The sequence below is a fragment of the Macrobrachium rosenbergii genome, chromosome 37, assembly GCF_040412425.1.
Source record: "Macrobrachium rosenbergii isolate ZJJX-2024 chromosome 37, ASM4041242v1, whole genome shotgun sequence".
Classification (NCBI taxonomy): Eukaryota; Metazoa; Arthropoda; class Malacostraca; order Decapoda; family Palaemonidae; genus Macrobrachium; species Macrobrachium rosenbergii.
The window spans coordinates 12,900,482-12,913,519 of record NC_089777.1 but is presented as its reverse complement, the minus strand read 5'-3'; the positions used below and the strand labels follow the sequence as shown (position 1 = coordinate 12,913,519).

Here is a 13,038-nt window from a genome sequence, read left to right as displayed (position 1 = left end):
TTGAGGACGGTGTCTGCTTTACATGCTGAGGAGGTAATTTTCTTTGGAAGATTGTGAATGCTTCATCTCCAGGTATGTGACACATACACTATCTCCAAGAACTTAATTACTTTTATTCTTACAGAAATGATTTAGAGATCAAACATTTATATTTCCTATGCTGGGTAGACAAATTGTCCTTTTGAGCTTTGTTATTTAATCCTTTTTGTACCTACACCTGTGAGCCTGCTTTGTCAGTTAGTAGTCAAAGGGTTGTCACATGCAGTTTGCAGTTAAAAGGATGTTACATCTTTTACATACCTTGTACCACAGGCAGGTCAGACTCACCCTTTACAAATACACCCACAGTTGGAAGACTGTGTGACATCAATTATGGTATATCAGGTTGTTGTTATGCAATGCCAACATAATTAGTTTGCAAGAGTTGTTCTAAAATTATTTCACATCGTTATTCATATTTGTGAAGCAGTAGCTTTTACCATTGTCAGAGCATTTTAGGTGCAATCCTTTACTTCACTAGAAATGCCCTCTCCCACCCTTCCTATTGAATGAGGTATAATTAGGATGAATGGTAAGGGTGGGTATTTTTTTCTATATAATCTAAACATGCAGCCCTTATTTCAGTTCAAACACAATGCTTACCAAAAGAGGACATGTGAATGCAATGGTTCCCCCATTAATGTTGAAGACCTTTATGATTTCATCACCTGAAAAGACTATCTTGATTTCAGCAAGGGAATTCCTTGTTGAAGACATAAATGTACATAACAATTCCAGTGTGGCACACATACCAAATCCTGATATTTAGCCACTTAAATTTTGGATCAATTCATTTACTTTCTACTCTTCACATTCATCTTTTCCTTCTGAGGATAAGTGCCACAGGTTTCTTCCTTAGAATGGCTACTTCCCCTTTTGTTCAAGTTGCCCCCAGTTTTTTTTGCTCATTTAATTATATGAAAAGAATTCTTCCTGCTGTTTTGTGTATCATGGCTACTTTTCTAAGCTGCTTGTATGTGGTGCAAGAACCTTCAATGTCCCTGGTAAAAGAAACAATAATAGGGATTTATATTTATTTTCAAGTCCCCATTTATAGGGTCCTCTGCCTATATAGAGTGACACTGTAAAATGTATCAAAATAGGGTGGTATGCAGGCAGGCGGCTCATATAACAATCCATGTACATTCTGTCTGTGCCCATTTCATTCCTAGATCACCTGAGGCTTTATGAAAATAAAAAGAGAGATTACACCTAAAAAAATTTCAACAACCTATATAAACCTAATTTTTCTATAAAGAGAAAAAAACAATTGGCAATTCCCCTTCATCTCATCTCTAAAGAAAAGTACATTTTTGTTTAAATTTTCAAGTTCCATCACAAATTCCAATTGCTATGGATGAATATAGGAATTTCTCTACTGATCAACATTTCTGCAAGCTGGGAAACCAAAGGCATTTATGATGGAACCAATGTCAGTGAACAGAAATAATGGAGAAGCTGTTGCTGCAGATGCAGCACACCTCAGATGAATAAAGATTCAAATGCCAGGTTGCATTAAACCAATATATACAATTCAATATAAGCAAATAAAGCACTTGAAAACACCACCCCTTTGTGACTAGCTGAACCACATCAGAGCAACAACCGAACTTCTTTGCCTGATAAATTAAGTGAAAAATAATGGCAATAAAAAAAGACGAAATAACAATAACAGTGGCATCAAAGCAAAACCTGACTTGCTTTAAAAATTAGTAATCTGTACTATTGCAATTCAGCAAAATTTATCGTCTAGTATTACAGTTACAATGTTAAAGTATCTTAATTATAAGCAAGACCAATTAATACAATAGAAAAAAATACAAATGAATGCAAAATGACTCGAGTATTAGACATAGAATAAATGCATTGCCTTTACACCTTCCCTAAGCCACCTTTACTAGAATTCTTGGATATAGTCTTTGGCTTCCATGATATTTACTGTTACTTTCATTGTCTTGAGAAAGTAATGTACTGTACTAGGCAAATTTAAACAATAATCAAAGCTGTATCCTAGTATATTCATAAACCAGATCTAGTAGATTGATGCTGGTTTCTGGTGTCAGTTAATACTGCTTAACTGGTTTAAATTACGCAGTGAACATACATCATAGATGTACATAAGCAAGTATCACAATATGTAATTTGTGCTTGTACAAATGTATATCTTCTCTCCGGCGTACATTTATTAGCCTATTTTACTGGCTTACTGCAAGATATTCAATGCAAACCAATCACAAAAAACTACATTAAACGAGCAGCAATGGTTACGTACTGATGTTTTAAGCTTTACAATACTAGCAAGAGAAGTGAATCAGTCATGACAGCCAAATACTTTATCGCACCAATGTCGTTGTTTTCCATGGCAAGTTAGGTACAAAAAATGAACATTGAGGGAGGGGTTATTGGTCCAATTTCTTAAAACACCACAAGTGAGAGCAAGGAATACTTGAGCATTTAAAAAGAATTTCAGTTCAGTGGAGTTATTAAGACACTGCATAACAGTTTGATTTGAAGACTTGGGATGTCCAGAGTTATTTCCAAATTAAAGTTCCAGTACATGAAAAAACAATGAAGTTATTAAAAAACACAGTTCCCTTACAGCTTAAGATATGTTGTTAAAAGAGGAAACTTCCTTTGCTGGTTTGATTATGGATATTACGACAAAACCTATACAAAGATGAGGGAACTTGCACTCTCTTTGTCATCCTAAAATCATTTTATGTAGGAGAAACTCTCAATCATAAGGTTCTTTGGCATGGGCACTTTCAACATAAAAGAGAAGAGATAAGAGGAATAAAAGGCACATAATCAATGGTAGTCTTTTGTGAAAATGATAATGATGACATTCAACTAATAATTGTGGAATGTACCATAGAAAAACGGCCACCAACAACAGAAACCTCCAATGTGCACTAAACAAAACAAAGGACCGCACCATTAAAGGTCACTCCTACTCAAATCTAAAGGAATTAAAAACAAATTTTCAGCCTGAAATAACAGCCATACACAGTAATGGAGCTTCACTCTGGGTTGATTTATTTTTTCATGAACATACCACACACAGCTTTAAACAGCATAATCTCATAAAACTAAGGACAGCAGACCTAAACTTCTGTACATTCTCTGCCTTAGTTTCAAGAAATATTTTAGAATTTTGACCAAAGGAGGGGAAAGAAAAATTGATAATCACTGACATCACATGGTCTAAGGCAATTCTTTTGTGTCCTTCACAGATGCCTTTTTTCCACATATCTGGATTGGTGGGGCCTCCACACAAGCAATGTCAATTCAGGATAATGAAAAAATTATCTACAGGTAATAAATACACATTTTTAAAGTAATTGTTCAATATAAGCATTTAAAACAGGAACTTCATAATGTTCAATGATTTCCTATGTTCAGAGGTGATTTCAAATGTTATTATATATATAATATATATATATAAAAATACTTCGCCAATATTTAACAAAGCAGTTTTTTCCAAAATCAATGTGAATTAATTAAAATGTGGCGAGAACAACAGCATGAGATGGAATACTCATGATATTTATAATAGTATGATCTTGGTTAACACCAAGTTTAAATACACCAGGATAAACAGCTGTTTCATTGTTGGGAGTAACTTACTGCTTTCTTCTGAGATAGTAATCTCTCTTTCTCACAGTCTTTTTCTATACATGGTAACTGGGTCTGATTCAGCAAGCAAGCACACTCCACACGTGTTGAGTGAGGGTTCCCATTGTCACATTAATTCAAACCCTGCCTTTTCTTTAATCTGCATTGTCTAAGATTAACTAATGAGCCTCAGCTACTAGGAGAGTCAACATGATTGTGGTTGGCGGTGGAAGTGGATTGCGATGTGGAGGTTGAAGAAGGGTCGCTGGACTCGGTCGTTGATGGCTGAGGAGGATAGAAGGCTCTCGCCCTTGGGAATACTTCGTGGCACTGGCTTTTGTAATGGCTAATTTCCTCAGCAGTAGCATTAAACTCACTTGATTCTAACCACTTAAGGACTGACTGTGCATTCTGTCAACAAAATATTTGCATTAATGGAAAAATTGTAAATATTCTGAGAAATATCATTAACATGAGCTTACAAAATTATAATACAAAATTTCCCTTGTAAAACTGATCACTTGAGCCTTTTTAGGCTAACATAAATGGATACCTCACACAAGGAACCTGTCACCACATCAATTTCAGCAGTCTTGTTAATTCTAGAAACAATAAAACTTAAAAATAGTAAACTATCTGAAGTAACAAAAATGCAGTGGTGAAAATATGAAAAACACCTAGTGGCAAACAAATACATTGACAGCAAAAATACTTCCACTTCACTTACTAAAAAAGATTGAGGTCACCTAAAAGAAACCAAACAAACTTGCCAATAAAACTACCCAAAGACTAAAGGTGTTAAAGAATGACAAAATTTCAAGGAATTTTTGTATAATATTTGCAACTCATTTTATCATATGAAACATGGGTAATAACACAAAAATGTTTTTAAATGTATTGGTAAACTCCAGCTTCCAAAGAGTATAATCACAAAACTTGCCAACATAGCCATGTTAATGACTGTGAATCCATGTAACCTCTATTAATGTTTATAAATCCCACAAACTCCACAATAGTTAATAGTGTTAACAAGTAACAGCTTGACACACGATTTCCTTTAAAAACATTCCTTGACATAATTTCCTTTAAAAACATTCCTAGACATTCAATTTCCTTTAAAAACAATCCTAAAGTTTTTTGAAAATAAAAAAACCTTCTCATCTGGAATCTAACAGTAAACAAGGTTCTGTTTTAACGTGGCATTTTGCATAAACTAACACTAAGAATAAGAGTTGAAAAACAGCTGGGACAAGAATTTCAATGCTTAACCAAGCTTATATATGAGGTGTAGCCTGCCATAAATGGCAACAGCACATTTTGAAAAACTGATATAAGAGACTTCACAAAAGGAAAAGGTTGCCTGTAATTTGCAATTTTTTAAACTACAGCAGTTAAAAAGCCCATCTTCTTTTCTACAAAATGCAAATATCTTCCTGTGGTCTTCAGATTGTCCAAATTAGAGCATTTAATTGTTTTACATAAAAGCTAAGCTATTTTTCTTTCAGAAAAGAAAAACTAAAAATTTACAACCCTATCAGCAGTTCTGTGATTTTCACAGTATTGATGAATTAATCTACTTTTTTAATGAGTCGAGTCTTGTAATCCAACCCACCCACTCTGAGGCATTCTCTAAAACTCGAACATCTAGGAATCACATCTGTCTGTCTGAAACCTGCCAATGAGGTAAGGACTCAATCTCATTTACAATAAAGCTTTTATCTCTACAAAGTAATACAAAGCAAATTTTGCCCCTGAAGGAGATTACAGTGATGCCAGGCATTTTCCAAAATGCCACACTGCAGCTAAGATGTGAGTCAACCCTATGAATCTGCCTCAACTGTAACCTGAAGAAGTTCTTCTGGCAACAGAAAATGCTTTCTTGGCTCTGGTGCAGGCTCTTACTGCTTCACCAGAAACAAAGGGAGAGGACAGTGCAGTCTCCACTATCCAATGTGTTCAAGTGTTTCTAAAGAGAAGTCATCAAATACAGCCTATAAAGTCCTCCATGGACCTTTGTTTCTACGGAAGAGGCAGCAGGACCTGGAGTGGCATAGTGGCAACTTAGGTTGCAGCAGGAACAGGAACAGAACTGGATGAAAGCCCAGTAGGAGAAAAAGCAAGCATCACTGGGCATGAACCCATCAACAACCCAGCCAACACCTTTTCCAAAGTGAAGGATCCTTAAAAGGTACCAGCAAAGATCTTTTGTGAGGCTGCTACTGCTGAAGAGTAACTGCTCTTGAGGCACTTCTTAAGGTGCTTTCTTGTAAAATTGCTTAGCCAACCACTACCATTATTAGGGAAGGCAGGTGGAACCAGGTGAAGAAACCTACCCTCTACTACTAAATATTTGACAAGGACTTTTTCAATGCTTAACTGTGACCCAAATGCAAGCATTATAGGGTAATGCTGTACACCTTTACAGCAATATCTTTAAGAAAAAAATGAAAATAAATTAAAAACCATATTTTACAATGCAGAACAAAGAGAATAAATCCAAATACTATATAATTCACAAAGTTTGTAGTATATAATACACCATTATAAAACACCACAAAAATAACATACTTTATAGAGGTAAACCAAAAGGACACAGATGGAAGTAAAAAATTCAAATACTATCATCGTAACTGGTTTTTTAATCCCAGCACACGAGCAAATTAGCAATTTTTAGTGAAAAGTGACACTTACTCAACACAATCTTACGCCTTCCTAGGGATCCTTATTCTAAAACATAATTCTTAAAACTAGATTTGAAACATTGCAGCACTAGTTGCATCTCTCTTTAAACATACAAAACGGGCACTACTAGCTAGTACAATTTCTCCACAACAGTGAGAAACCATCCAATCTGGTTTTCCACCTTCCACCAGAATTTAACACAAAAATTTCACTAATTCCCATTATATAAATCACAAATTAACGATAGACCTAACGAGTAAAGGCATTAAATGGGAGTCAACAGTTAATTGCTATTTTTTACTGCTTTTTAAGAGAAACTGAAGCATCTAAACTGATTTCATGAGAACAAGTTAGGCTCACTGTAAGAAAATGGGTCTGTGGTGAAATAATTAGTTTTTTAACAAATGCTATAAGATTAACTGAACATATAACTGACTATTACAAATACAAGTAATAGCTTTTCAATATTGTTTTTCCTTATTTCGATGTTTCAAGATGATTTAATTTTTTAATTCCCCATAAAATTTATGAAATGTTAGTAGTTCAAACTGCTTACCTGGTGAGTACTGCCTAACAAGTGTGAATCTAAAGCTGTTGCAATGGTAAGGCCTCGCTCACGTTGTACGCTGTCAAGGAGCACCATTGATCTGGCAGCTAATAAAGAAAAAAATTAATATTTCTATTTAAGAACTTAATAACATTAAATAACAAGAAATAATCAATAAAAAAATACCATGGATTGTACCAAAAAGTCTAGCATCATTCAGATTTTAAGTATATATTTGCATGGTAAGTTGGCTTCCCACCTAAATAGCATTATGTCCAACTTACTACACTGATAATTAAAAATAATTTTCTTCACCAGTAAATATCATTCACATACTACTCAAAGTACGGATAGTGACCAACAGTATACTAAACCTGGAATTATAGCAACAAGTTACAGTACCAGACTAGTGTAAAAGTGAGTTTTATATGGATTAATAGTGGGCAACAAAGTGAAGGTGCATAAGTAGTTCCCAAATTTCATGTATATATAATTACCTAATTCTGATGAAAAATGTCATGTATATAAAAAAGCAAATAGTGCAAAAAACTTAGAATTATCAAGTAGGTTGCAATATTTGCATAGTGGAATACCCAAAGAGTAAATTAGTAATAAATCAACCCATTCAAGTTATTTCTCATTTTGTGTACATAACTGTCGATGACCTATTCTTCGTAGATATTCTCTTTCACCTACAAAAGTAAGTTGGTGTACCTTACAGTAGTAAGCGTTATTTTCTCTTGACTTGTAAATACAAACTTTAAGCTTCAAGTACAAGTTCAATCAAGTTTTTGTATTATTTCTTATTCTTAAAATGTCAAATCATACACAGCAAGATTCAAGATCAATGACCCACAAAGGGTTTTCACATCTTCCTAATAATTTTCTTTCAACACCTATATGAAGTGCTGTCTACTGTGCCTTATACAGCTTAATGCATGGATTGCTAAAGGTTCTATGCAAGAATACTTCAGGCCCAGCTTTATTGCTTTGTAACTAACTGGGCTTAACTGCTTTGTACCTTATACTTACACCCTTTCTCTCTTATCTTTTCCAACCAAGCTGTCCAATTTCCAACTTGCCATACACCAATTTCCAAAGAAAAATCCTTATGGCCAACCTTACAAGTCTAGAACGGTGACTCTAATTTTGTAAAACTGAGTTGTTGTTGTTGTTGTTGTTGTTGTTGTTGTTGTTGTTGTTGTTTTTTTTTTTTTTTTTTTACACAATGACAAGTCTATGTAACTGACTTACTTTTACAGCAACTTATTCAGTCCCAAGTTTACCCACTAAAATTTTTAAAAACCAGCAAGAATATTACTGTACTTATTTTTACTCCCTTTCCTCTCTCAAGTCTGTTCACAGGATAACCACTCTGTTAAGGAAACAAATTCCTCATACTTAACATTCATCAGAACTTATATCCTGAGAGAAGACGAGATAATGCAAAATTACTCATCTACCTTGTAATCTATGTGGGATGGAATCTTGATGACTATTCAAAAAATCTTCATTCAGTGTGGTTGGATCTGTTGTTGGAAGTAATCTTGTTACTTCTTTGGAAATGACATCTACGACAGCCCCACTCTGGCCAGCCAATTTTTCATTTCTAAATTTAAGAAACCTGACCAAACACGTATGAAGTTCTGGATGAGTAGGTTCCAATTTTAAAGCCCGTTTTAATGCCTGAAAGTAAATAAACCTTATTCCACTGAAATTTCAATACATTCATATATATAACCATGAAACCACTTAAATATACTAGAATTTTTTAATAAATCAAACATGATTAGTTCAACTTGACAAAAGCCCATTATAGAGCCTGAAAGTAAATAAGCCTTATTCCACCGAAATTTCAATATATTCATATAAATAACCATGGAACCACTTGTGTACTGTAATTTTTTAATATCGAACAAGATTAGTCCAACTTGACAAACCTTATACACAGCAGGATTGGGCTTTAATCTGTTAAACAAGAAAATGATATCTGACATACAAAAAACTGCTGATTTTGACAAAATATTCCATTTTGCCATTAAATAAAATGGAACCCCTGCATAGTCTTATCTTTTTGAAGTATTTGTTAATATGACAACTTTTTTTAACCAACATTTGCACTAAGCTTAAAATATTAGCTTTCCTCACCTGTAGCATGAGCAATGGTTTAGATTTTCTTAAATAAATTTCAAAGGCCATAAGGTGAGTTTGAATTCGGTTAGAAGCAAGAGCCTGGAGAGGTTTAAGAAAGTGGATGGCTTCACTTAAAGGATCTTCTGTCCTCTCCAATTTACTTGGGACTAAGTCTTCTGCTGGCGTGTTTTCGTGGTCATCCTGCAATTAAATGACACAATAAGAAAGACTCTATCATTCTGAATATAAACATTATGTCATATTTAAGTTTCTAATGTTATTGCTACATAGTCTATAAAACATGGGTCCATAAATACATACTGGGTTTCCACCAGCCTTTGATTTCTTATCCTCTTTCTTCTTTTCCTCAACCTTATTTTGTTCAGCCTTTTTTGCTGCTTTACGCTGTTTAGATCTAAGTTTCTTGAGCTCCGCAGGGTCCATATTTGCTGTAACAATTAAAAAAACAACAGTATAAATGATATTAATCTGACGATCCAATAATTTTGATTGTTTAACCTCATGCTTATGGTTACTGAAAATGTTATTTAAATAAAAATTGACTCAGTATGTCAGCATATATGACATCAAAACCCACCAGATTCTATTAAAACATCCCACTCTGAAGACACCCTTCCCCAGGTTATTACTAAAAAGTGTTCAATGAGACAAACGAGCCAAATTGGTACACTTCAGAGGGCTTGATTAAAGGATTCTGATCTTGTATGCCAAATGACAGACAGTAGAACAAGAAAAAATAAAACATTTAAGACAGCTAAGACGAGACCAAAGTAACAGACAAAAAGTACAAGGCAATAAGTACTGACCTTGCCTTCAAAGTTACATTGCAAAGAGCTTTAAATGTCATCTACAGTGAGCCGTGCAAGGTCTACACTGTCCAACATGCAGCAAATTGTGAGGGGCATCCTAATATTCTTATACTAACAGGGACTACTGCAAGTTTACTTGTGCTTACTACTGGACTAAGGATTCAGTGAATTTCATACCATTCAAGAACAATGATGGAAGCACAAGCATGAATCTGGCTACCCCAAAGGTTCTGGTACCTAAAACCACTAATACTTAATGAACTTCTGTACTCAAAAAGCATATCCAACCTTCTAACCTATATGTAAGGTATTTGAATATCAAACATTATGTTTGCTTACCTGTATTAATATTATTTTCTCCAGTATTTACAGACAATGGTTTGTCGTGCAACCTGAAAAATACAATTAAAAGGGTTAAAAAAAAAAAAAAAATAGTTCAACCAAGTCATCCAATCCAACTTACTGACTCACAGAGTTTGTCAAAATGATCTGCTCCTACAGGAAGGATGGAATTCAGAGTATATGATGCTGAAGTATGACTGTCATGTCAGAAGAACAAAAGTAACAAATGGAACAAAAAATGTACAAGGGAAAAATTTAGTACTGTACTATTTGTAATTTTAAAGGAAATGTCTCTGCCATGCAAGAGAGGTGACTTTAAGATGCTTAAACCAGGGGACAATAGTTATGATTCCGGATGGCATTTGTGAATTAGAAAACCAACAGTTTGCAACAGTATGCTGAATTAATTAACAGATCAAATGATACTTTTCTACACCTTGTACAATTAGCACCTTTCACCATTATAAAGTACAATACAATGGCACTATTAAAAATTGTTTTAATCACACCACTGTGTCAAACTTGAAAACATAGGAATAACCAAAATAAAAAGCTAAAAATGAACTAATGTCACAGCAATCAAAGTGACTTGTTTGTACACTTTATAACTCAAAATTAAAGGGTTTTGAACTTGCATATTTGATTACTTACAAAATTTTCATCAATTAAATGGAATATTTATTGAGCCCTGTATTCATTTGTGTAAAAAGGCATATTTTTAAAGTAATTTGTAGTTTTCCTAACATTAAAACCATGGGTCTTTACATAAGGGATTTACTTTCAGCTGGAGCTGGCAGTTTAACTTAAAACAAGGTGGCTACTGACGGAAGGGGAGGAATCCCCTCCATCCAGTTGGTATTCATTCACTTTACTTTTTGGCCGTGTAATGCAACTGAGTGTTTAACAGCCTATAAATACTAAAATATACATACATATTAATCTGTTTTACCATTACAATACATTACTGTATAAAAAAATCAATTGTAACTGTTGAAAAGGTCACACAATTACATTAACACATACACTGTCAAAGAAAAATGTGAACAAACTTAGAGCTGCAGACAATCCACATGGGGTTGGAAATGTACAAGATACTAACAATTGCATAATAAATACCTAAATACTTCCACTACTTTTTCATATACTACCATGAAAAAACACAATGAAAAACTAAAATTTCTTAAAAATTATAGCTTGAAATGAACTGTGGATCTCTGTAGTTTTTGTTGCAGGATGCCAACAGCTTTGTCATAGTTTCAAGCCTCATTAACACATTTTCTCTCTTAGTAGCCAGCACATCAGTTTTCTAGTATCATACATATAATACATGTGTAAAATCTTCAATTCAACCATAACCCAAGAGTGGTCTCTAGTCTAAAATCTAGGTCTGGAATGTTTTAAGGGCATTACAATGTATATTCTATGGTTAAAACTATTCAGGCTATGGAAGATGATCTCACTAAAGATAGCAAAACGAAGATCTGGGGACTTTATACAACTGCTGATGTCATAAACATCATCAAAAAGGCCATGAAAGCTTTTAAACCTGATATGGATGAGGCAGGGTTTCAAGCAATGGATCTTGTAAAATTCACTGATACTTCCAACTTACAAAAAGGTAACCCCAAAAAAATTTTATGTCAGATAATGATGCAGATGGATTGTGCTGGTCCCCTGCTTTCATGAAACATTTTTATGATGGTGACCTGATGATGCTACTGGACTTGAAAGTGAAGGAAATGGAAGAAGCGAATGCATCAATTAAATAAATTTTTGTCCAGAAAATAAAGAGAAAAAAATCAAACAGAAATCCCAATGTATTTTCCAATGGCCAAAGCCAGAATCCCAACCTCTCCTTCCACCTTTCCCAGTCACCACAGAAGCTCAGAGACCAGTCACCCCTCCTCTTCCCCCTAATACAGAACACAGAGACTAACAGGGAGAAGAACCAGTCAATCCACCTCCACTGAACAGAATAAATTATAATAATACTGAATTTTTTCAACATATTTCTGTAATTTTTATTTATATCACGTGTAAATTAAATGACTATACAGAAAGAAATGCATGATCATTTTTGTGTTGTGTTGTCATTATCAGCATCATCATTGTCATTTATTATCACTGAGTAATATGTGAAAGACTTGAGTGGGAGTACTTGTATATCCTTACATATGTATAAGAGTGGTACTTTAAGTATTACAATAATGTTTTTCAAATGCTATTGCTTTATATATTTAATAAATTACATACATCATGAAAGATAAACTACTGTAGTGTCTTTGTATATATATACTAGGATCATAACACCATACAGGTACAGTACATTCAAACTATACCCTGTAAGGGGGTAGTGCCATCCATGCACCTCACGTGGTGCACTGTAGGCATTGCTTAAGGTTCTTCGCAGTGTGCCTTCAGCCCCTAGATGCAACCCCTTTTGTTCCTTTTACAGCGCTTTTCCTTTCTTATTCTCTTTCTTCCATTTTACTTTCCACCCTCACCTAACAATTGATTCATAGTGCAACTGCGAGGTTTTCCTACTGTTACACCTTTAAAACCTTTCACTGTCAATTTCCATTTCAGCGCTGAATCGACCTCATAGGTCATTTAAACTATAATGTGCATTATCTCTTCTCTCTCTTACCATATACTGTGCTGCTTACTAAAAGAAGTGTACTGTAGTATGTAATTTGGTTTATATTAAAAATAGGTAATAGAAAAACAAAAGGGGTGGAAAGCAAGTTATTCACAGATTAACAAGCAGGTAATGGAATTTCTTTTAACAACAATACTTGTAAGTCATACTTTTTTTTTGGTCAGAAACATTTCGCTTTACATTTATTAAAA

At 34.2% G+C, this 13,038-nt stretch overlaps 1 protein-coding gene across 3 annotated transcripts in view; it reads right to left on the bottom strand.

Moving 5' to 3' along the window:
* Positions 1–3,479: 3,479 nt before the first annotated feature.
* Positions 3,480–13,038, bottom strand: part of Naa15-16 (N-alpha-acetyltransferase 15/16) — a 57,313-nt gene continuing 47,754 nt past the window's right edge. For 2 of the 3 annotated variants that reach the window (XM_067081460.1, XM_067081461.1), the window contains 6 exons: positions 10,186–10,238; positions 9,338–9,465; positions 9,032–9,217; positions 8,347–8,569; positions 6,893–6,990; positions 3,694–4,065 (listed from right to left, as the gene is read on the bottom strand). In XM_067081460.1, the coding sequence (XP_066937561.1) occupies positions 3,844–4,065; positions 6,893–6,990; positions 8,347–8,569; positions 9,032–9,217; positions 9,338–9,465; positions 10,186–10,238 (910 nt within the window). In that variant the 3' untranslated portion in view covers positions 3,694–3,843. Of the gene's footprint in view, positions 4,066–6,892; positions 6,991–8,346; positions 8,570–9,031; positions 9,218–9,337; positions 9,466–10,185; positions 10,239–13,038 lie in introns of all 3 variants that reach the window. The other variant, XM_067081459.1, reaches the window with a different exon arrangement.